Below are 24,548 nucleotides of genomic sequence, written 5' to 3' on the forward strand. Positions count from 1 at the left end.
AGGGGGAGAGCGGAGGGTTTCCCTGGGAAAATATGCTGTGAGATGCTATCAGAGCTAAAAATATGTGGCCCCTAAGCTCCACCCTCATTAGTCAGGATAAAACCCAGGGATTTCTGCCTTCTGGAGTTTCAGACCGACAGGAAAAGGGGAAATCAAAGAACCCCTGGTTGGTTGGGGCTTAACCACTTTCTGGCAAGGAGCCCAGCCCTGAGCTGGAGAAAGCTCACTGGACTCGTTGGTGGCTGCGATGGGCCAGGGGCTGACTCTGCCCCTGGGGACAGCCCGGGGTCAGCTTGGGGTCAGCCTATCCATAGCTACCACGTGTTCTCTCATCTAACGTACTTCCCACGTCGTCAGTATCCCCATTGAACACGCGAGGACCCAGACTCAGAAATGAGTGCAGGTTGAACCACCACACCACTGGCCTTTTCCAGTTCATCCTGGGGCCCCAGGCCCCCCCACCCCACCCCAACACTCACCCCTGCCCCTGCCCGCAAGGAATGCTCCTGCACCCCACCTCACCTCCCCGTCCACAGGCTAAACCTCCGTCACCCTTCGAGTCTCACTTGAAACACCCCCTCCCTCTGAAGCCTAGGTCTCAGCGGCTCTGTTCTAAGATACGCTCCACTTACTCAATACTTGACCTTCTTGCTGTGTATCAAAATTATAATTCAATATTACGTGACCATTTAATGGACACAGGCCATGATTATAGGGATCACATCCCTCTCGCTCGCCATCATAGTTGCCTGTGCCTGTCACAGGAAGTGACATGTCAAAAGTGTCCCAACTATGTCCACTGAATGATTCAGTCCCTTGACCCCTCAAAGAAGCTTGCCGTGTAATGGGTGTTAAGAAGTCAGCCTGGCTTAAAACAGCAGCTGTCATAAAAGAGGGGGAAATAAGGGAGAATTGTCTGGTGTCAACCATAAATGCTATGGTCGTACTCTTCAGGGCGGTAGGGAGGACCTGAGCTGGGGTCGTGCAGAAGGGACAGCGACAAACACAAGAGAGTAACAGAGGGAGGGTGGGCATGAGGCTTGGGGAACAGCATGGAGGCAGAGCCTGCAGGAGCAGTTTGTGGCGGTGGCTGTTTTCTCTCCCCTGGGACTGTCCTCAGCCAAGAATGCGGCAAAAGCGAGTAATCGGTTAAAAGCTGGTGACCAAAAACCCAGCCGTACCAGGAACCAGCCAGTTCCCCATCTCTCCAAACATCAGGATCCGCACTGATAAGAACAGTTAACAGGGGTAATACCTATTTCTCAGGTTGCTGCAAGGACCAAATGACAGTATGCACAAACCTGCTTTGCAAGCGCCTGGCACACCGTCGGTGCTCAAGGGCTGGGACTGGTTCAGGAAAGAGGGCTCAGCCAGCCAGAGGCTCCCCGTTTCCTTCTCTCCAGCCTGGGTTTCCACTCGGGGCTCCCCAGGGAAGGTCAACGTACATCCCAGAAGATCTCACTCACCTCTACTCCCCATTCCGTGCCAAATACTCTTTCAACAGATTCGAGAACCACAAACGCTGAGATGAAGAAGAAAGCAGTGGAAGGGACTGCCCCAGATCCCAGGCAGCCAGGAGGTCAGATGGGGCTCATCTTCAAAACCAGAGGGAAGAAGGCAGGACCCACTACCCCAGCCTGCCCCCTCCGTGGCAGGCTCCCAAGAGGAACCCAGAGTTAATTCACAGCACCTGGGGAAGGCCAAGGGGCGGCCAACAGACCACTGGTTAAGAAAACTGGCTGCACCTGTAACTTGAGGCGTTAACAAAGCCCCAGGCAGGCCCCGGAGTGCCTCCCCAGCCTTCGTCCTCCCCTGACAACAGAGGGCACACACAGGGACAGAAAGCAGGCCCGGGGGTCCCGAGACCCGGGACTGGTGCTGGTTTTACTGCCTCGACCTCATTTTCCCCGTCTTTAAAATGAGCACGCTGCCCAGATGACCTCCAAGGACTCTTCGTGCCCCGACAGTCAGAATTCCACACTGAGACCCCAGGGGACCTGATGAGGGGAGGGAAACCCGAAGTCTTAAAAGGACCACCCCAGACCTGAGGGGGCCCAGGGACAAGCTCCGTGGGTCCCAGGCCTCTCTGGGACAGTAGACACGCACACATGTGCGTATTTTCTTCTTCAGAGGGAGTGAACGGCCGCAGGTTCCCCAAGGAGCCCACGGTTAACAACTTGGACCCGAAACTGGCCGAGTTTAGAATACATTTCCACCATCTGGAACAATCTGGGGGATCAAGCACCGCCCACTCTTGGAACAAATGAGAGTTCAGGCTGCTTTTACAAATTGCCTCCAACTGAGTGACAACACAGATTTATTGTCAAAACCAAAGTCTGGTAACGGAGTCCCCAGGTTGGCAGCACAGCATCCGCAGGGCTGGTTCCCTTGGGGCCCATCGGGCCCTGGCCTCTAGAGGCTGCAGTAGCTCATGGCCTCGTGACTCCAGCCTCTGCTTCCTTCCCCACACGGCCTTCCCCTCTGACTCTGACCCCTGTGCCCTCCTATAAGGACCCTTGTAGGTGCCCAGGCCCACCCAGACATCCCAGGATAATCTGCCCATCTCAAGATTCTTAATTTAATCACATCTACAAAGTCCCATACTTTTTCAAAAAGATTTTTTTAAATTTATTTTTAGACAGAGGGGAAGGGAGGGAGAAAGGGAGACAAACCCCAGTGTGTGGTTGCCTCTCATATGCCGCCCACTGGGGACTTGGCCTGCAACCCAGGCATGTGCCCTGACTGGGAATCAAACTGGTGATCCTTTGGTTCCCAGGCCAGCGCTCCATCCACTGAGCCACACCAGCCAGGACAAAGCCCCATACTTTACAATAAAGGTAATGTAGTCACAGGTTGCAGGGATTAGAAAGTGGTTTTTCATTTTTATTTTTGCTTTGTTTTGTGTTTGCAGGGGTATGGGTGTGGCTAATATTCAGCCTACCACAGCCCTTTGGGAGAAATCAACATTTTAGATAATGATACCCTTTAACCCAGCAATTTCACTTCCAGAATCTCTCCTACAGGTGTAACTATACACGTGTATCAGGGTGTATGTTCAGGAATGTCCATTGCAGCAGTGTGTATAATGTTCAGCAGTGTGTATAATGCTGAAACCTGAACAACCTGTCCTAATTCCATCTGTAGAGACGGAGCTAAATAAATCATGGAATAGTTCTACGTTAAAGTATTCCAGAACGTGCAGTATTCTAAGTATAATGAAGTACATTCACATGGACTCATATCAAAACGTCTGCAAGATGCTTTGTAAAGTGGAAAGAGCAGAAGGAATGAGATCTATAGACTGTGTTCCTGTTGTTTGGAGGAACATACACTTTTGTAGATACGTGTGTATGACTTCTGGATGGATGCCAAAGGATTTGCTAGTGGTGGTGGCTGCCACAGAGGTGGCCAGGGGACTTTCATCCTTCCGTACATACCCTTCTAAACTGCATTTTTTGTACTAAAAGTACATATGACTTTTATAATTTAAAAACCATATGTTCCAACTGAAATGCAGCACTTCGACCACTAAAGAGGTGGGGGTGGGGTCCTAGCTCTGAGGTCCTCTTCCAGAAGCCAGGATTGGGATGCATAGGGCCAGGTCCCCTCTCCCTGTGACTTTAGTCCCCGTACTCCTGCTGTTCCCCGGTCCCTCCGGCTACAGGAGCTAAGAACAGTGTGGTCAGTGCACAGCTGGGGAGCTTTGCTGTCACACACCTAGGTTTGCAGCAGGTGCTACCACAGACAGCTTTGTGGTCTTGGTCAAAACCCCAGTAAAACCTCAGTGTGAAATGGCGATAACACCACTTACCTCTTCGGGCTGACACCAGGCCTGATGTTAGATAAGGTGAGTCTAGCACAAGGCCCAGCACGCAGTGACCTGTAGGTGTTATTCTCAATAAGAGCAACTCAGAGAAGGAGCTTCAGCTCAGCGCAGTGCAGGCAGCTTGAGTGTCGTATGGCCTCCCGTCAGCAGCGGGGTCACGAGGATTAGCCTGGCAAGATCGGGCTTCCAAGGGCCCCTGTGTGGGGGGGAGATAGTCACCTAAGTACATAGCCCCTTACAAGCCGTAAATATAACAGTCTTGTGGGTCACTACTGAGGGCAGTTATCCCTATCACAGTTAGGGGTAGATGTTGCGAAGGCCTCAAAAATGTCAGAATTTCCTTGGTTCATGTTGTGAAGGCTGGAGATAGTCTATATTCTTCTCAGGACGGCAGTTACAAGGGTGTGTGATATTACAGATGTAACAATACATTGATTTTCACATGTAATTCTGACATTTGCACACTGTTCTTTATGAAATGCTGCCCCAATAAAAGTGTATGTTCAAAAAGTTACGCTTTTTGTCCTCTGGCCAAAAGCCAGGAGTTATTAACCTGAGTTCTCCTGAAAGTCTGTGCAAGCATTAATAGTTTTTGTCAGATTCTTCAAGGGATGTGGGACCCCCCCAAATTAAAACCTACCAGCGAGGCCCTTCCCCAGACTGAGGACCGCTCCTTCGTGGTTCTGCGCGGGTTTGGCCGGAAGTCAGACCACTCGGGGCAGACCAGGCTTTCTGGGAACCCACGACGTCAGATGAAGAGGCATGGACATATGTATTGGACCAGTCGCAAAACAAACAACGAAATATTTCTTTGGGGAGCAAAATGCAGATAATTATCACTAGTTGATCTTTGGTCCAACTTAAAAAAGGGTGTGGCTTTTTCATTGGCCCAGAGCCCTGGTCTGCAGCCAATCCCAAGGCGCACCTCTGCCCACACCCCTCTGCCCCCCATCCCCATCCTGCCTGAGGTCCTCCACCGTGGGGAGGCAGCTTCACCCCCTGCCCCACCTGACAGACCGGGAAGAAACCTTAACCCGAGTTCTGGATTCTTTTGGAACCCAGGCCCGCCCCGCAAACCAGAATTTCCAGTGTGACTGTGTAGGCAGAAAGTTAATGAGCAGCCCAGGGGAGCTGGGCACCCGCCGCAGCACGGTTTGCCCAACTGGGCAGAGCAAGGTGCCCGGCCCTTGGTCTCTCCCCTTGGACTGAGGCACATGGGAGGGATGCCCCTCGGAGGAGGGTCCCAGCACACACGAGAGTGAGCAAGTGGCCAGCTACAAAGTGACAGGGCTGGGAATCACACCTAGGCTGTCTGGGCCAGAGCCCAGTCTTTGATGTGAAGCTTTTACATAGCCCAGAGCCTGGCCTACATCCCACAAACACTCAACATACTCGAGTGACGAGTGTGCTCTGGGGGTGGGGTCTCACGCTTATGGCTGGCTCCCTACTCAGGGGTGTGCGGGAATTTCCCCAGGACTCAGAGCCTAACACCCACGCGGGAGTGTTCAGACCCACTTGGCAACAATGTGCCTTTGCCACAGGACGCTGACAGATGGGCCTGAGAAGATCCCTAGGACACAAGTGTCCCTGCTAGAGCTTCCCCACACAGTGGGTCACTGGCCATTCTTCTGCACCCTGAGCCAGCCCTGAGGGAGCACCCCTCAGGAGGACCAGGCAAAGCTGTGTCACCAGGAGGCCCCACAGGCCCACCCCCACCCCCGGTCAATCCGGGATCTCCCAAGTCTTGGCTTGACTGAGGGGATGTCTTTGCACTGCTGCAGGGGAGGGGACAACAGGGGCACAACGTGGAGGCCAAGGGGACAAGCTTCAGGCTCCTGCCCTCAATCAATGAAAGACACTCTCTTTCAGGAGATTTGTATATTGTCCTGCTAAGAAACTTTCTGCTTTGAAAAAAGATTTTGCTGCCTACCCTCATCTCACAAACACACAAAAAACCAAACCCACTTTAAAAACCATTGATCTAGTCCTTCATTTCACTTCATTGCACATGTTGGGGAAACTGAGGCCCAGACGGAAAGGACCTGCCTCAGGTCCCAGCATGTTAGCGGTAGAATGAGGCCTAGAACTCACATTCTCTGGCTTTCTTAAGCCCAGCCTCTCTGATATCAAAGTTTAAGATGGCTTTATTTTTTAAAATCCCAAAGGGAAAACAGAACCCAAGTTGGTAGTTCATTTTCAAGTTGATTCTTCCCGCTTTAAAGTTAGAGGCGTCCCTCTGGCCACAACGTTCACCATGCCTCTGTCCTCCTTGTCCCCACACACCAGATGCCACAGGTCCAAAGAGATGCAGGGTCCAAGGATTGCTGCAGTCCCCTGGACCCACCCTCTGAGGTCACTGCCTGAGCAGAGGCAGCAGGAGGCAGGGAACGAGGACAGGACCACAGTGAGAGCTTCCAGGACCTGCTCAGAGCCCGGCTCGGCCGCTTCGTTATCTGCCTGACCTTGCACAAGTCATCAGACCTCCTAGACTCAACTGTCATCAGCTGTAAAACTAGGATAACTTCATGTGCCTCGGGAGACCGCTCTAAGGGCTGGAGTTTAACGCACGTGAAGAACCTGCAACGCGGAAGTTGTGCAGCAAGTTGTAGTTCGTCTCAGTATTATCATTTTAACTATTGCTGGTTTTCGGTAAGATCTGAAGTTCTTTCCATGCATTAAGTGTGTTTGGCTGTCTGCACACCCACTCCAAGTACTCCAAGTTTAAGCAATGCTGCATGTCCACATGGATTTCCTGCAGCGAACCCTGCCCTCCGTAGGAATTTGAAACCTCTTCCACCTGTAGGCAGATATTCCGATGAGGGAATCCCATGAATGCGGTGTGATCGGTCTGCTGGGTTTCATCTCGGCTCCACTGTTTACTTGCAGGCAAGCTACTTAACCTTCCTGAGCCTCAGTTTTCTCATCTCTGAAATGGGAATTATAGTTGTATCTAATTCACAGGCTTGTTGTGAAGAATTAATAAGAAAATGAGTCTGAAGTCCCTAGTTCTCTGGCTCATCCTTAAAAAGTCGGGGGGAAAAAACCCAACTCATTATTTGCCTGAAGGTCAGCCCTTTCTGCCCCGAACAAGAGCACAGTGGGAGACGAAAGTGCTGGATTGGTATTGAAGTACCACCAGTTAGCAGGGTGATGGGGGCCTGCCCGTGCCCCCTCTGTGCCTCGGTTTACCCATCTGCAAACCAGAGAGGTTGGATGAGTTGAGCCCTTGCAGCTCCAACTCTGAAGGACAGCTGCTCCGTGTGATTTCAGGATGGCCCCAGGGTGCCCCGCCACCCCACGCAGAGCAGAAGCAAGAAGGGGTCTGGGAGGAAGGCTCTGGCCTCCTCAGCTAGCACCTTGCATAAGAGAGCTGCTCTGTGGACTCACAAGTCCACGTTGAAGTTCTGTCTATACTCTTGCGTGTGACCTTGGGGAGGTCACTTCATCTCTCTGAGCCTTAGTTCCTTCATCTGTAAAATGGGACCTAAAATGGTACCCAGAAGAAGGGCTTGTAATGACCACATGAGCCAGTGCCTTCCAAGTGCTTAGAACGCAGAGGAAGAAGTCCGAACTAGTGTGGTGTTTTAATTGTCACTGGTGCCAACTGGTGTGGACCCCATCGCTGGGCAAGGTGCCCTTCTTGGAGCCAGTCAGAGTGCTCCTGTGTCCATTCCAAACCTTATTTCTAATGACAGCAAAGCTCTTTATGAGGACAGCAGCCATCCTGGGGACCCACCTAGAGAAGGCAGGCTGGCTGGCCTCTGCATGTCGACCGTCCAGATTCTCATGATTCCAGGTCAGCCTAAAGATGGTGACAGCCATCTGTCCTTCCCAACCTGCCCAGAGGACCGGCTCTGCAGGGCTGGAAAGGCCTGCAAGCTACATCTTGCCCAGCCCTTTTACCTGGGGTAGGAACGCCAGGGAGAGAAGTGACCTGAATCTCATGGCGTGTTCCTGGATCTAGGACCACAAGGTGGTCTGGGAGCATTGAAATGAGTGTTTGTTGGATTCTGGGCTTCTGTGTTGGATTGCAGGCTGCATATCCTCTCTGGGCTTCAGTTTCCTCATTTGAAAAATGAGATACTAATAGAGCCTGCTTCCCAGGGGTGTTGCATGCAAAGATTCCATGAGCATGCATGTAACATAGCCAGCCCTCTCCAAGTAGCTTTCATATGACTTATGTCTCTATTCTCTATTGCTCCTTCCGTGCCTGTAGCCACACCACGCTGGAAACGCACAGGGCATTAATTGGGATCTCCTTCCCACTGTGAAGCTGCCTGGAGCAGTAGAGTTGATCTGGGGTTCCAGTCTGGAAACCCGATTGGAGCCCCAGCTCTGCCTCTCTGCTGCTCTGGGACCTGCTGGCCGTGTTCCCTCTCTGGCTCTCAGTGTCTTCCTCTGTAACAACACTGTCCAATAGAAATAAAATCTGAGCCACGTGTATGATTTTTCATTCTTTAGTAGGAATGGAGAAAATTAATTTTATTAATAGAATTTACTTAACCCATGTATTCAAGATAGTTTGCTTTTTTTTTTTCTTACTACGTTTGAAATCTGGATGGTTTTCAACTGGGGGCAAGTTTGGCCCTTGCCTGGGACATTTTTGGTTGTCACGAGGGGAGGGGGGGCAGATGTGTGTGCATCTAGAGGACAGAGCCCAGGGGTGCTGCTAAACACCCTGTAATGCACAGGACAGCCCCAGCGACAGAGAATGACCTGGCCAGAACATCAGCAAAGCCTGTTTTGCTCGCACAGTACACACAGTTCAGAGTAGCCAGGTTCTCAATAGCCACTGGAGCTGGTGGCTACCGTAATGGACACTGTGGCTCTGTACTGTGAAACACGTAGACATGCACTTTGAGAAGCCAAGTTTTTAGGAATTTGGGTTTTGGTAAACTTGTTTTTCTGTTCATCCCCAAAGAATTGGCCAAATAAGATGCGGCTGGTTCACCAGTGCCTGGCTGGCTAAGGACGGAGCCCATCTGTCCCAGGCTGGTCAGACTCTCCCAAAGCCACCCGCCCTCCCTGGGAGACCGAGCCTGGAGCCAACAGTGAACCCTATTGTTCTTTTCTGGGGAGACAATGCTGCAGGCCCTGCTACCTGCCTGACAGGGCTATTGTGGCTCCGGGAGAAAAGGGCTTTGTCAGGACAGCAGTGAGAAGCCTGCAGTTCAATGGGGCCCTTTATGTGTGCACTCCCAGGATGCTCCGGGTGGCAGTCCAGTGGAGGCCCCGCCCCCGCCAGAACAGATGAGCACCCGGGGTCCAGAAAGGGTGTGGAAGGCCCTCCAGTAGCCCCTGCTCCCTCCACCTCAGCCCACTGCCCCAAACCGTGAAATCCATCGAACTCTGAAAAGCCCTCAAAGTACAGGATGAACTCAGCGCTGCTCTTAACTCCAGGCAAGGGGGTGCAGCCCTGTACCCTGAAAGGTAGTGGCTCCACAAATCACAAACGCACACACAACTAAGTGCGTTAACAACACACGCGGGCGTCTGTAAGTCTGGGTCTGGGCTCAGTGCTGGCCCCGTGCACGGTGCTCTCTCGAGATTTAAAAAGGCCCGGCCCTGCCGAGGGGACGCGCTCCACCTCTGTGGTCCTGTTTTCACTGTCACACCGCGGTAACACACACTTCCATCGCCCTGTCTTTGAACGGTGATTTGGAAAACACCAGTCTCTAGATAGCTGATCCCATTGCGTTTCCCCTCCCCAAAATATATAAAATTCTCGGGGGACAGGGACTACGTGTGGACTCATTTCATTCGGGACGGTCTCCCGTCATTTCACTTTCTTCTTCCATTCAATCTACCAAGCTTCTAGCATCCATTCATTCCACGGATATACCACTATTTAGTGGGCACCTGGCGGGTGCCGCTGTGTCCTGGTGGCCAGCACTGTCAGACCTGTGTTGTACGAATGCACAAGGCAGGGAGGGAGGAAGCCAGGCAGCCAGGCGGGAAGAAAAACACCCAGGGTCCTGGACACCCCTGGGGGGAGAGGGCCCCAACTGACAGGAATTTCCCCTTCCAAACCCCACGTTCCCACTTCTACCTTGGCCCCAAAACTGCCCCCTCTCCCGCCATCCTAGGGCCCACCAACTCTGTCCCTGGAGAGGGAACTCCGTGCCAATCTCCGCTTCGGGAAGGGGTGGCGCCCAGGGTCCCGCCCCCTTGTCGCCGGCCCTGAGTGAGGGGCGGTGACTCCCTCTCGGGGAGCCTCCGCCCCAGGTAGGCGTGCGCTCCTCTGCGGGCAGATGCAGTGCGGGGTGGGGGTTGAGGGGTAGTGAGGGGGGTGGGCCCGGCCATGGAGTTGCCCAAGACACCGGGTGACTCCTCCCCGGGGACCCTCCCCCTCTGGGGCGGGTCATTCTCCCCACCCCTGGGTCCCGACCCCGGCGGCTTCTCGCACGCCGGGCCAAGCCGGGGACAAGTCTCGGCCACCTGCTCCAGAGCCCGGGAGCCTGGGGCGTCATCCGCGCGCGTCGGTGCGTGCGCCCAGGGCCCCATGGAGTCGCCGGCCAGCAATGCCAGCTGCGAGAACGGTGGGTGCAGAAGGGGGGCGGAGGCAGGGCGTGCGCCGGGGGGAACAGGGGACCGCCTTTCCTTCCGCAGCGCTCCTTCCATTCGCATCCTACCAGGCGGCCCAAAACCGAGGGGAGGGGGCGGGGTGGTGCAGTGGTGAGCTCGCGCCGTTCCCCATCCAGTTCTCAGGCCTGTCTTGGGACGGAGCAGGGTTCTGGCCGACTTCCCCCATCTTGGGAGCTGGGTAGCTGAAAGGACAGTGGGAGAAAGGGGGGCAAACAGGGTAGGCAGGAGGCAGAAGCAGAAATTCTTGGTTGCAACAGGTCGCCCTAGAGGTGTGGGGCCCCGGGTTTCATTGTATGTATGGCTGCCTCAGATTCTAGCACCTGCCCAGGTCTGGCCGTCTCCCTGCGGCCCACCGAAAACAGACGTGGGAAAGAACAACCCAGGAAAGGATAAGGGAAGATCCTTGGCTTTAGGTTGACTTCTTATGGTGAACCGAGGAGGGGGCTAGGCCCTTTGCATGCATTATCTCATTTAATCCTTAACACGACTCTGGCAGGCAGGCAGATACTATCACTGTACTGGCTCCACGCTGGAGACAGAGAATCTGAGGCTCTGAAAGTCTGATAACTTGCTCCAGGTAACAGAGTGGGGAAATGGGGTGTAGAACGAGGGCTCTTGGATGCCAAACCTGTGCTCACACCCCTGTGCTCGACTCTCTCCTTGGTGCGTCTCCACTTTCCACCTTGTCTTGGAATGGTGCCCTGTGGGGGACCCCAGTTGTTCTAACTTCTCTCTCCGCTGAAGCTTTCAAAGCCAGCCTGTTGGGTGTTGGCTGGCTTTGGCTTCCTGGCCAACAAGGTAGTTCATTTTCAGCCTCGCCTTGCCCTGGGGAAGAAGACGCTCCCCAGTCCTGGCATATTCTGGAAGAGAAGCAGGAATCCTCTGGCCCAGCTCTGCTTGGCAGATGACATCTTTCCCAGAACTGGGTTTCCTTTGGCCCTCAGCCTTCTCTCGTTTTCTTTCTATCCCTACGGGAGAACTTGAGTCAATGGAGGGTGCTGTGCCCCTTAGGTGCTTCAGGCCTCCCCGAAACAGCCAAACCCACAGTAGGCCTGCTGGTTCCACCTGCTGGAGATGCCCCTTCAGGAGGGCAGGAGGTGGGTGTGGGAACGGGCTTGACCTTCCTCTTGGGAGTCTCCTTGCTTGGCCCATGTCCTTCCAGGCTCTGGCTCATTTCCTGAGCTCAGGGAACTCCCCGGATTGGACTCCTGTCTCAGGTGAGGAACAGGAGTGAGCAATCAGGACGAGCTCGATTAGGGGCAGAGACGGCTGCTTGTCTCATCTTCTCTCGATTGTGACACATGTCAGAAAGAGAGCTCTGCCGCTGCAAAAGACACACAGGTGTCCCCTGGGGGGGTTCCCCAGCCAGCTGCCACTGGGTTTCTGTGCGACACAAGTCGGCACTTCCCCTTCTCGGGGCCTCAGTTTCCCCAGCCGGAAGAGGGCTGTCCTAGCTCTGCTGTTCCTTGCTCCGTCGCCCTGGAAGAAAGCTCAGCACTGCACTTCGTTATGTCCGTCAAGATGCCACCTTGTGACCTGGGTATTCCAAAGGCAGAGCTGCCTGACCTTGGCCTTCAGGGCCCTTCTCGTGCAAGCATGTTCCTAGGAGACGTGCCTGGCCCAGGCTTACGTCCTTGACACAGGGGCTGGGTCTAAAGATGACACTGTTAGGAAAAGACCTTTGACAGCCAGAGGTCACAAATTCGAATGCCCCCCAGGGCCCAGCATAGACAAGAATGACTGGAGGGAGCTGGGTGGGGACTCTGGGGCTTTGCAAAGAGCACGTTCCATCTGGGGGGCAGCACTACTCCGCAGCGGCCGATTGTTGCAGTGGGAAGGGGGACCCTGCAAGGTCATTGAAAGCTGCATTTTTATGGGAAATCTGATTGTTAAATGTTGGTGACAAATTCGTATTTTAAAATAGCCCTCAAGAGGCCAAGTGCAATGCCACCCGCCTTGCTGCCTGTTTTGTGGGGGTACGTAGTGGTTAAACGCATGGGCTTTGGCGTCAGGTAGGCTTCGGGTCCAATTCTGGCTTCACCAGCTACCAGCAGTGTAGCCTTAGACAGGCCACCGAACATACCAGGGTCCCAGTTTCTTCAGCTAAAACCCGGGCGTGATCACCGTGCCATTTTCACGACAGGAAGGCTCACGGGAAGCCCCGGAGCACAGGGCCATGTGAGTCCTAGCACTGGAGGGTTATTGGCTATGCTTTGCACTATTTCCTTGAACTTGGGCAGCTTAGGTTTTTGACTAAGGGTCTGCCCCTCATGTCCAAGTTTGCCCTGTTATCCTGTGGGGTTTTTTTAAAGATTTTATTTATTTATTTTTAGAGAGGAGAAGAGAAGGAGAAAGAAAGGAAAAGACACATCAATGTGTGGGTGCCTCTTGCATGCCCCCTACTGGGGACCTGGCTCACAACCCAGGCATGTGCTTTGACTGGGAATTGAACTGGTGACCCTTTGGTTCACAGACCAACATTCAACCCACTGAGCCACACCAGCCAGGGCTGTCCTTGGTGTTTATGCCAGAAGGGCAAACAAGGGTGGGTTGGCTCTGGGGCACGAGGACTCTCACGGACCCTAGGGCTCAGAAAGCAAACTGAAGACGGGTTCTGAGAGGGACACTCATTCTTCTGAGGCCCGAAGACAGGCCGCAGCCACTGACCATGGCACCAGGGTCTCAGAAGTAAGGTCAGGGCATGGTCAGTCATAACAAACTGCGCCCTCATATTTGATCATCCCCAGACCTAGAAAGGGCTGTGGACTCTCTAATCTCACTGCCTTGTGTTACCTGCCAGGGTAACACGCTGGAGTGAAGGGTACGTAAATGAAGAGGCCTCTGGGAGGGGTACTCTGCATGTGATTCTGAGCTGTCGGAGGCCCAGAGGCTAGGGGCGGGTGGGGGGAGCAGGTAGTGATTTCATTTGGGGGCGGGGACAGGAAGATGGATTCAACAAGAGCTTGGGGGGCCCTGCCTTTGTTGGGGCATCAGAAGAGCTGAGTGGTTTAGGCTGGAGTTCTAGAGTCAATCTGCGTTCTTAAGCAAAGTGCGTGACCTCCTGTGGCCCCCGAAGCCAGATCCGTGAAATGGGATCTCAAGGCGGCACTTATCTGACAGGTGGTTGTAAGCATCTGATGAGTTCATGCAAGGCCCGCGTAAGCACTAGTGAACATTAGCCGGTGTTTTTAGGGGGGGTGGCCCAGTGTGGGGAAGAAACCCTGCTGTAGCTGAAGCATGGGGCCTGAAACAGTGGTCAGTCTAATATCATTAAATATCATTCAAGTGTGCCTGTGGCCCCCGCATGCCTTTCTCACCATGGTGTTCCCCTCCAGGTTCCCTCATCACCCTCTACTGCTCCTCCCAGCAAGTCCTGTGCCAGATCGTCGGTGAGCTCGCCCCCCAGATACCCGGCAATGTCACCTCTTACAGCTGGCAGGAGAGGTTCAGGAAGAACTACAGCTTCTACGTCGGCCTGGGCCTGGCCTTCCTGTCCAGCCTTCTCATCGGCAGCAGTGTCATCCTCAAGAAGAAAGGCCTCCTGCGCCTGGTGGCCTCGGGGGCCACGCGGGCTGGTAGGCTTCTGGTGGGGGGGGGGGCATGGGATGCTGGGGGCCTGGACCCTCAGCCAGCCCTGTGAACCTCCCTTCGCTGCAGCAGTTTGAGAGGCTGGCCCCGAAGGGCACAAAAGGCTCACAGTCATCCCCATTGGAAAGCCAACCCACCAGTAGGAGCCCTTCCTTTATAATCCGGTTTTTCCTGACAACCTCACGCTCAGGGAATTGGGGTGAAGAGAGGGATAGGGGCCAGGAATCAGAAACCCCAGGTCTAGTCCTGGTTTTATTGTTTATTATCTGTGTCATCAAAGATGTGTTGTAACTTCCCTATGAAATGGAAATACAAATACCTCTGCCTGGAACAATGCAAGGCACTTACTATCATACCGAACTCCCTTATGGGCTACAGAAGAATTGCCGAGTCTCTGTCCACAGGGATTTGCTTGCTTGGAAAATAAGATGTGTATCCATGAAACAATTCTTGAGAAATGGAATCATGCGTAAAAGAGTTTATTCACTTAATCAGCATTTCTTGTGCACCTGCTGTGTGCCAGGTGCCATGTTAGACATGGGCCGCAGTGTCCTTGCAGGGCGTTGAATTGAGTGGGAGGGACAGGCAGGGCAGTAGGCAGTTGTTCTATAGTGTGTAAAGTGCTATTGGGGGGAAAATCGGATGCAATGGCAATGTTTTGGAGAGGCATGTGAAGCCTGGGCTTTGGGCATTAATGGGGGTTTTCTGTAGAAGTGATCCAACCGCTGAGACCTAAGTAGTGTGGAGATAGCAAGGTGAAGGGGAAAGGAGGAGAACGTAGTGTTCCAGGCAGAAAGGACAGCACGTGCAAAGGTTCAGAGGTGAGAGAGCATGGGTGACATTAGAAAGTGAATATGGTTCCAAGTGGCTGGAGCATGGTGGGTAAGAGAGGGGCTGGGGCCAGATCATGATGGTCTTGTAAACTGGGCTTCAGAATTTGAGTGAGATTGTAAGTGACTTTAGGCTTTCGGCAGGGGGGTGACATGGTCCGATTTATGATGAGAGAAGGTCGCTGGAGGCTGCGCAGAGAATGGATCAGGGACGAGGGGGAAGACCAGTGCGGGGGGAGAGACAACAGAACTTCGGCTGGGCCGGGAAAGAGCAGTGGGCACGGAGACAAGTGTGGAGTCCAGGTGTGAAGGCAGAACTTACTGGCTCTGCTGTTGCCTGGCTCCCGGGGGTGGGCAAAAGCACGAGTCAGGGATGACGCAGCTTCGTGACTTGAGCAACCGGGGAGATGAGGGTGCTATTTTGTGAGATGAATAACGCAGGAGGGGCAGGTTCGTGGGAAGATGACGGGTTCAAGTTTGGACATGTTCTATTTAATTTTCTGCTATTTTAATAGCTTCGGAGATTTCAAACCTTAAACTAAAATGCTTTCAGAGCTCTTAACTTTTATGGGAGATTTTAAGGCCTCTAGGAACCTAAAGACCCTTACAACAAATGGTGTGCAATGCTGGGGTTTTAAGAGAACTGCCTTTAACCTAGCCATTATCATCATCATAGCTAATATTATTGAGCACCGACTATGGGCAGGCTCTGAGACCATTATGTAAACAAAGCAGATACAATGCCTGGCTTCGTGGAGCTTCCGTTTCAGTGAGAGAAGTGCCAGCAAATAAATAGGTCAATTCACATTCTAAATGATAAGCACCAGGAAGGAGAAGAGCTGGGTGCCATGAGGGAAAACCCCAAGGGGAAGGAATAGAGATACTGGGCCGGGGAGGAGGATCTCAGGGACAGCCTCTCTCGGGCAGAGACCTGTAGAGTGAGTGCACATCCAGGTAAATATCGCTAAGGAGACTCTTCCGAATGCGGAAAAGCATGGGCAGAGTTCTGAAGGCTGAAAGCCCTCATCATTCTCGAAGAGCTAGAAGAAAGCCTGAGTGGCTAGATTGTGTTTTTGGAAGCCATTGGCCAGCTATACATGGAAGGATGACATACTCTCTTCTACGTTTTTGAAAGACCACTGGCTTCTGCGAATAGAATAAATTATAAAGGGACAAGAGATGACCCAGAGGAGGCTGTTGCCTCAACCAGGCCAGAGGTGATGATAGTAACTTGGAGTTGGGCGGTGGCTGTGGAGTGGACACACGCGAGATGCTCTTTGGAGATGGAATCAGCAGGATGGACCGGATGCAGAAGGTGGAGGAGTAGGAGGAACCGAGGGTGATCCCCTGGTTTCTGGCTTAAGCAACTGTGTGCATGGAGGTGTCAGTTACTGAGTTTCATTTTGGGGGTGGATGGGGAGCATTGAAAATCAAGAGTTCCATTGAGGACAGAGTTTGAGATGCCTGTTGAGAGATCCAAGAGATGTCGGATAAGCAAGTGGATATGCGCTCAGGGTACATGCATGAAATAGGGCCCCCAGCACATAGATGGTATTTCTGACTTGGGGAGTGGATGAACTCACCGACGAGGGGGCCCAGGAGAAAGCCCAGAGGATTGAGCACAGCTAACATATACTGAACCCTTCCAGGCTGTGAAGCGAAGGCAGAGAGAGGGAGGGTGCCTGAAAAAGTGTGGCCACGCTCTGACTTTGTGTCCATGTCTTTCTGCAGTGGACGGAGGCTATGGCTACCTGAAGGACGCGATGTGGTGGGCTGGATTTCTCACCAGTAAGTGGGGACTTCGCTACTAATGACAGTGGCCTATGGACGGCAGAGGCAGAGGTGAAAGGAAGGGTGGCTGGGGCATTTCTGTCTCTAGTGTGAGGCCCAGATTTTTAGGTGGGAAACCTAACCATCTTTGCAGGTGGGACATCTTACCTGTATCTCAGGTCTCTTTCTCAACCCAAAGTTGGTTTTGGTCCATGAAGCATCTGTCCCCGAGAGGTTTGTACAGAGCTGGTAATGAGAAAGGTGTCACTTCTCAACCTCCCCTGGAACATGAAGAGATATCACTGCCTACTGGCGTCCCTTGGACTTCCTCGTGGCAGAAGCTGGCACTCCTGTGCCAACTGCCCTATTCCACAGGCGGTTTTGGGACTCACTCAGAACATGGCTGATCTGCCGCTGAAGGTTTGCCTAAATTTGCACACCCACACAGTTCCCCCAATGTCCACCCACCCTCTCTGGCTTTCAAACCCTAATTCTTTCCGATGGAAAATCAGCCAGCTTTCCATTTATAATCGCCTACGTCAGGTTTGGATTCCAGGCTTAGCCAGAGCTATCCCACTTACCATCTGCTTTCACGGGGCACACCCGGGCCATTCTCTACCAGCAGAGACAGAAAAGGCACTTGCAGGAGTCCGCACACTGGGCACTCAAATGGGGAGAACTGGGCCCTGTGAAAGGTCACACTTTCTAACCCACCTGCCTGTCTGCTGTGGGCTACCCACAGTTCCCCTGGGAGATGGGACTCTATGGACCAGTCAGAACCTGGAGAATCGAAAACCATAACTGTTTCTCTATTTGACACTTTCTAGAACTTACCTTAAAGATACAGACCAAATATTGGCAGTCCCTGGGGCACATTTAACCATGCCTGGACTAGAAGAAGCCAAGAGACCTCAAGAACAAGACGGTGTCTACCCACAACCATGTCATGTGACCTTGAACTCTGGGTCTAGCTTCCCCATCTTTAAAATGGAAGGCTTTGATCAGGATGATCTGGGCCTGACCTTGACTGGATTCTCCAGGGAGAAGCACGTGAATCAGGATTTTAAGGAAGGGTAGCCTGGGATTCTATGAAGCCGACTCGGGTGGGAGATGAGGCAGCGGAGCCACAACTAACCTCTCTCCCCCTTCATGTCCTAGTGGCTGCTGGAGAAGTGGCCAACTTCGGGGCCTACGCATTCGCTCCCGCGACGGTCATCACTCCCCTGGGAGCCATGAGTGTCCTCATAAGGTTGTTGTCACCTCTCTTGCTTTCTCTGGCTCCTTACTTTCTTTTCTTCTTTAAATTGGTATTTACTGACTTGAGAGAGAGAGAAACATTGATTGTTGTTCCACTTATGTATGCATTCATAGGTTGAGTCTTTTATGTGCCCTGACTGGGGATTGAACCCACAACCTTGGTGTATCTGGACGACGCTCTAACCAACTGAGCTACCCAGCCAGGGCTTCCTATTTTCAGTTTGTTGGGGTCTGGAACTGCCAGTGGGGTCAGCTCCCACTAGCGGTCAGGGACGTGGGTCGGTCCCAGCTTCCAGAAGGCGGCAGGGTGCTGTTCAGAGCTCTGGCTCCTTGAATTGCTCCCTGTCAGCTGCTGTAGTGTCCCCTCGACTTACCGGGCAGCGGAGGGGCAGGCCAAGCCCAGACCAGTGGGAAGCGCTTCCACTGCCACCCGTCTGAACGTCTCATGCCAATGTTTTGATGCCCAGTAGGAGAAGCTTACACGTGAAAAGCACGAACCCTAGATGCACATGCCAAGTTCTCACCTTAGCTCTCCCACTGAGTAGCGAGTGACATTACCATGTGCCAGTCACTGAACCAGTCTAAACCCCAGGTTCCCCATCTGCCAAATGGGGATGCTAATACCACCTACTTGAAGGCATTGCTGCAGGGACCAAGTGACATAATGCACACAAAGTGCATGGTTAGCTTGGCACTGACGAGTAGCCATGGCTAACATGTAGGAAGGGCTTACTATGTGCTGCATGTTCTAAGTATATCCCGTGTACTGACTCATGTAATCCTGACATCATCCCTGCTCATTAGAAAGTAGGGGCGATCTGAGGCCGAGAGAGATTAAGGAACTTGGACAAGGTCACCCAGGTCCTAAGAGGCTAGGCCAGGGACCCCACTCGGGTGGTCCTGTGTTGAAGTCTGGGTGCTCAACAGCTGTGCTGTGTTGCCTTGCAAGCGTCTTCCAGCTTTAAAAATAACCGATACTGAATTTGTGTGCTTCCCGTTGCCCCATTCCTCCCCAGCCATAAACATAGCCCCTCTGGTGGGGGAGGGGGTGCAGTTCCTGAAGCCCCGTTTGAAGCTGGAGCCCTGGCAAATCCTAGCCAACCACACCCAGTAGTCACAATTTCCTCTGTTTTGGTTTACCTTCTTGACAATAATTTTGCAACATTGATGCAGTCAGAAACCAAACCAAACCAAACAAATAGAGCAGTGACTCACATAGCACAGTTGGCTGATGTAGCAGTGTGACCAGGGTTGCACATCTGATCAGTTTACAAATTCCCTCCCTTGGGAAGCTGGAAGAGTCAGGCGCTCTCCCGTGAGTGATCCCTGCCTGCACTAATGCCACAGGCGTGTGGGTGAGATGCTTTTGGTAGTTTTAGAGGAGACGGGAGACATCCAGAAGAACTTGGACGAACGTTGGGTCCTAGGCCAGATAACAGATTTTTACCCTAAACCAGTGCTAACTTTGTAAAGAGACAAAAGCATGCCCTAGCGATGATATCTTTCTCGCCCAATTTTCCTCCCTTCTTCCCTCACTTCTGCTGGCTCATCTGGAGGATGTGAGGGGAATGAAAATTATGTCATCTAGGAACAGCAAGGAAGTGGAGGTGTTCTGCCCAGAAAGGAAAGAGAAGACTTAGGGGCGTCACAAGAATGCTCCTTGGTGATGTGTAGAGGAAACCTGTAAGTTTCCTCCTCTAGGGTACAGAGGGTACCTAAGGGTACCTAGGCCTTATAAGGAGAGGGAATTGGACCTAAATCCTGGCTTAGCAAATAACCAGTCGTATGACCTTGCCCAGTTGTTTTAACCTCTGCGAGACTCAGTTTTCTCTTCTGTAAAATGGGGATAGAATATTTTACTCCTCAAAGAGTTGTGAGATTCTAGCGAGGTAAAAAATGTAAAGTTCCTGCCCTGGCTGGCGTAGCTCAGTGGATTGAGTGCGGGCTGAGAACCAAAGTGTCCCAGGTTCGATTCCCAGCCAGGGTACATGCCTGAGTTGCAGGCCATAACCCCTAGCAACCGCACATTGATGTTTCTCTATCTCCCTCCCTTCCCTCTCTAAAAAGAAAATAAATTAAAAAAATGTAAAGTTCCTAGTGTAATCGCCATAGGGTACATAATATAGGCCAAAGACACAGTGCCTATAATTGTCATTGTGTTGTTTATATTGGCATATACAAAAGGAAGAAGCAATGGATTTGTTCTGTATGGCTCAAGGAACAGAAATGGAATAATGACCAGAAAGCACCATAATTTTGGTGTATAATTAAAATGAACCTACAGTGCATTCATTTGCCTTGTGAAGGGGTGAGCTGCATGCCACCAGAGGGATACAAGCCAAGGCTGAAAGCCGCCTGTTTGCAATGTTAAGAGGTGCTCAGTGGGCAGGAGGTTAGACAAGAGTGCTTTGAGGGGCTCTTCCAACGTTTCTGCTTTGGAATACTTTCAGTCTCTAAAGTGACAGAAACTCCCGCGTGCGTCCTCGCTTCCTCCAGCGCACACTGTAGCCCTCCCCTAAGTGAGTGTCTATTTCCAGCGGCTTGTGGGGGGCTCTAGAAAAGCTTCCCCTCAAGAGACGAGTACGTCCTGACCCTTTGCTCCAGGAGCCCTTGCTCAGACCCTGTTTCTCTTCGGGGCACTGGCCCAGGCCTGGCTGCCTCAGCTCCTCCTCCCGTTCCCACCCGCAGCGCCATCATGTCCTCGTATTTCCTGGGAGAGAGTCTGAATCTGCTGGGGAAGCTGGGCTGTGCCATCTGTGTGGCTGGGAGCACGGTGATGGTGATCCACGCCCCCGAGGAGGAGAAGGTCACCACCGTCATTGAGATGGCCGCCAAGATGAAGGGCACAGGTAGGCACCAAGCCCGGTGAGCAGGGAAGTGCCGGGCGCTGCCCCACGTGGGAGGGCAGACTGGGTTCGGAGTATCTCAGGTGGAGAAGGCAAGACTAGCTCATAAGCTTCCCAGCCCGAGATATCTTATGCCATTTATTGTGCTTGGGACGTGCCAGGCCCTGTCCTAAGTGCCTCATCCACACTGGCTCAGTCAGTTCGGGCTGCTAGGACGGAATACCGCAGACGGGGCGGCTTATAAACAACGGACCTTTATTTCTCGCTGTTCTGGAGGCCGCCAGTCCATGACCCAGGGGCCTGCAGATTGCGTGTCTGGCGAGCGCCTGCCTCCTGATTCTTAGGTCACCGTCTTCTCACTGTGTCCCACGTGGTGGAGGGGACGAGGGAGCTCTCTGGGGTCCCCTTCATGAGGGCTCCACCCTCATGACCCAGTCACCCCCCAAAGGCCCTGCCTTCTCATGCCCTCACACGGGGGATTAGGTTTCCACCTAGGGATTTGGGGAGATACAGTCAGTTGTGCAGCATGCGTGACCTCATTTAACCCTACGAGAAAAAGCTCTCCGCGGAAGGTCTCGTTACTAGCCTTGCTGTACAAATGGAGAAACTGCGGTCTTGGGGCCAACCTGTCCCCCTCTGCTCCTGAAGGGTACATCGTGTTCGCCGTGCTCCTGCTGGTGTTCTGCCTCATCCTCATCTTCGTCGTCGCCCCGCGTTACGGGCAGAGGAACATCCTGGTCTACATCACCATCTGCTCCGTGATCGGGGCCTTCTCGGTGTCCGCCGTCAAGGGCCTGGGCATCACCATCAGGAACTTCTTCCAGGGGCTGCCCGTCGTGCGGCACCCGCTGCCCTACATCCTGTCCCTCATCCTGGCGCTGTCGCTCAGCACGCAGGTCAACTTCCTCAACAGGGCGCTGGACATCTTCAACACCTCCCTGGTGTTCCCCATCTACTACGTGTTCTTCACCACGGTCGTGGTCACCTCCTCCATCGTCCTCTTCAAGGAGTGGCAGAGCATGTCTGCCGTGGACATCGTGGGCACGCTCTCCGGCTTCGTCACCATCATCCTGGGCGTATTCATGCTTCATGCCTTCAAAGACCTGGACATGAGCCAGACGAGCTTGCCCCACACGCACAAAGACCCCACCCCTCCTCCCGCCCCGGAGCCCACCGCCATTAGACTAGAAGACAAGAATGTCCTTGTGGACAATATAGAACTCTCCAGCACTCCGTTGCCAGAAGAGAAGCCCAAAGTATTTGTCATCCACTCTTCTTAAAGCTCGGAATCCGAGAGGGAGAGGACGAGCCCTGCGGGACTGCCCGAGTTCTCAGTTTCGGAGCCACCCGGTCATTTTCAGCACAGCTGTGACCCACGGGCTCTCTTTTCTGAGATGTTCATGTATACCTCATCGCTGCTTCCAGTAGGAAAATCCCCACCCAGTGCGTGCGTGGTGGGGGCAGAGCTTCCTGGAAACACAGCCTCGGTGACCAAACACCACACTTACATCGTCGCCAGCAGGTCCCTGCACCTCCCTTCCCACGTATTTCCTCGGTGCCAACTGTGTGTTGCTGGGAAGAAGACAGAATGTGACCTGTTGAATGTAGCACACGGTCTAAGAACTGCCCCGGGATGTCGGTCGTCAGGAAATCCTCATCTCTCCTGCTCCTGGGACTGATTCGCCATTCCTTAGCCTGAGGGTGATGTGAGGCCGGCTCCGTTCGCCACGCCTCCCCATCCAGAGCCGACAGAGCGCCGGCTTGTGAAAACTGTCTTGCTGCTTTTTGCCGCTTCCTCTTTGGAGACAGAAGCAAGGCCTCAGCTGACCTTCTGACTGTGAAAGTCGCCTGATGTCTCAGGGAAACACTTCCACCAGCCCCGCCCCCCAAGCAGTGCAGCCCGGAGGTCAGCATATTTGCTCCACTGGACTCCACCCACCTGCCCCTTCTCTCTTTCTCTGCACCCCAAGGAGCCAGCCACTGAGACGCTGGGGCAGTTATCTCAGAGCTCAGAACAAAGTGACAACCACAACAAAAGATGCTTCGCAGCCAAGCTTTGCTGGCCAAACTCAGTGTTTCATTTTGCCTCAGAGAACAGCAATTGCACTGCTCTTGCAAGTACCCTGTCGAGCTGTTGACAGAATGCACTTTTTTTTCCCTCAAGGAGTAAACCCAAATGACTTGGGGAGATGAGGAGGGTGAAGAGCAAGGTCAGGACTTGGCAGAAAGCAGCCACCGGTCCTCTGGAAGCCCAGCTAACTTTTGTGTTTACTCCGGTGCTCAACCAAGACCCCAGGCAGAGAGGGCTCTGGGTAATTTCTGAGCTCCAGCCTTAGAGGCTTGGCCGGTGGGACCAGCTTTAAACTTCAGTGACCAAGTGGGGTGTAGGTTTGGCACGGGTGGGTGCATTCTGGCTGTTGGCCCGGTTGCCACCAAGCCCTCGACTCCACTGAGGAGCTGCTCACCCTGGGCAGCAGCAGAGTGTCACGATGCTCCAACACCACCTGCTCTGGGGACTGCCTTTGGTCCCCTCACGTTTGGCCAGAGGAGTCACAAAACAGGAGCATCTGGAGAGAGGTGTAATTGATACCCTTCCCCTCGTGCCTTCTTTCTCGCTGCAGGAGTGTGGGAGTTGGTACAGGGACCACTGAAAGGGAAGTAAGGGAGCCGAGTACCTCTGTAAAGAGGGAAGACTTGATCCTCAGCCCCCAAGTTGGGGCAGCGCCTCCCGTGTACGGTTCCGTCCCTGCGCCCTGTGTTTACATACCGTGCCCTGAGTGCAGCCAAGCCCAGGCCAGACCCTTGCTGGACTGGGAGCGCTAAGGTTCAGCTGACCACCAGGCTGGCTTCCTGCACCTCCAGCCTTAAATGCCCAGTTTTTTAATGAATGTGGATTTCTGTCTGTAACTAAAGTCAATGCAACGTGTTGGGTCTTGAGCACAGCAGGAATCTAAGGGCCCTGAGAGCGTGGTCTGCAGGGTCAGGAATAAAGACCTCCGAGCGTGTTTACTTTATACTTGCGTCTTAGCCTTGCTGGGGCATGGAAGAGTTACCCTGCATCCTCTAGTGCTGGGAAGCTGGTCCCTGATCTCTCTGGAGGGTTGTGGCTTCCAAGGAAGTCCCTACTGTGGTTTTCAACAGCTGTCACTAGAGTAGGAAAGGTTCTTTCGGGAGCAGAGTCAGAAGACTCTACTAACAATCCCTTGTTAGTAGTTGACCTTCCTAGGAGCCTAGCGCAGTGCTAAGAGCTTCACAGAAATTCTCTCTTTAGGTCCTCAGAAACCCCCAAGCCAGATAGACTTTTTATCCTCATCTTGTATATGAGGAAAAGGTCTCAGGGAGGTTAAGTAATCCCCCAAGGCCACACAGCCGGGAGTCTACATTGATCTCTGGCTCCCAGCCCCCAGTCTTAACCACCAGGGAGTGAGTGTGCCTCCAAAGGTTCAGTGTGCCCCAGGCTGCAGTCTGATGTGACTGTTCATCTCTTCTTGTGATCTGTCCTGTCCCCCGATGACAGCTGTCTGTGGTTCCGCTCCTCAGAGTACGTGGTGACCACGATGGCCTCATGGGTGTCCTGAGCACATAGTCGGCACTCACAAAAACATTTACTGAATGAAGGAACGATACCATAGTCCTTCTTTGCCCAAACCCTCTTGGGGCCAGCTCAGCCCAGAAGAGATCCTCACAGAACCCCACCATGGTAGACAGAGTGGCTCTGAAACTGATGCCATTTCTGAGCACCGTGTGCCAGCTGGGTGTTTCCCACAGGGCACTTCACTGAGGACCATGCCCCTCCAGAGGGAGCTATGGTTCCCACCAGGGTTCTGGAACTTACCTGCTGGATGC

General features: G+C 53.1%; 1 protein-coding gene across 1 annotated transcript; it reads left to right on the forward strand.

Annotated features, from left to right (window-relative positions):
- Window positions 1-10,054: 10,054 nt before the first annotated feature.
- NIPAL4 (NIPA like domain containing 4) lies at window positions 10,055-23,716 on the forward strand. The gene is made up of 6 exons (XM_028528387.2): window positions 10,055-10,365; window positions 13,747-13,986; window positions 16,561-16,617; window positions 17,758-17,848; window positions 20,545-20,705; window positions 21,351-23,716. The coding sequence occupies exons 1-6, from the start codon at window positions 10,128-10,130 to the stop codon at window positions 21,980-21,982; spliced, it is 1,419 nt and encodes a 472-aa protein (XP_028384188.2). The 5' UTR covers window positions 10,055-10,127; the 3' UTR covers window positions 21,983-23,716.
- The last annotated feature ends 832 nt before the right edge of the window (window positions 23,717-24,548 follow it).

Source organism: Phyllostomus discolor, chromosome 13 (genome assembly GCF_004126475.2).
Source record: "Phyllostomus discolor isolate MPI-MPIP mPhyDis1 chromosome 13, mPhyDis1.pri.v3, whole genome shotgun sequence".
Classification (NCBI taxonomy): domain Eukaryota; kingdom Metazoa; phylum Chordata; class Mammalia; order Chiroptera; family Phyllostomidae; genus Phyllostomus; species Phyllostomus discolor.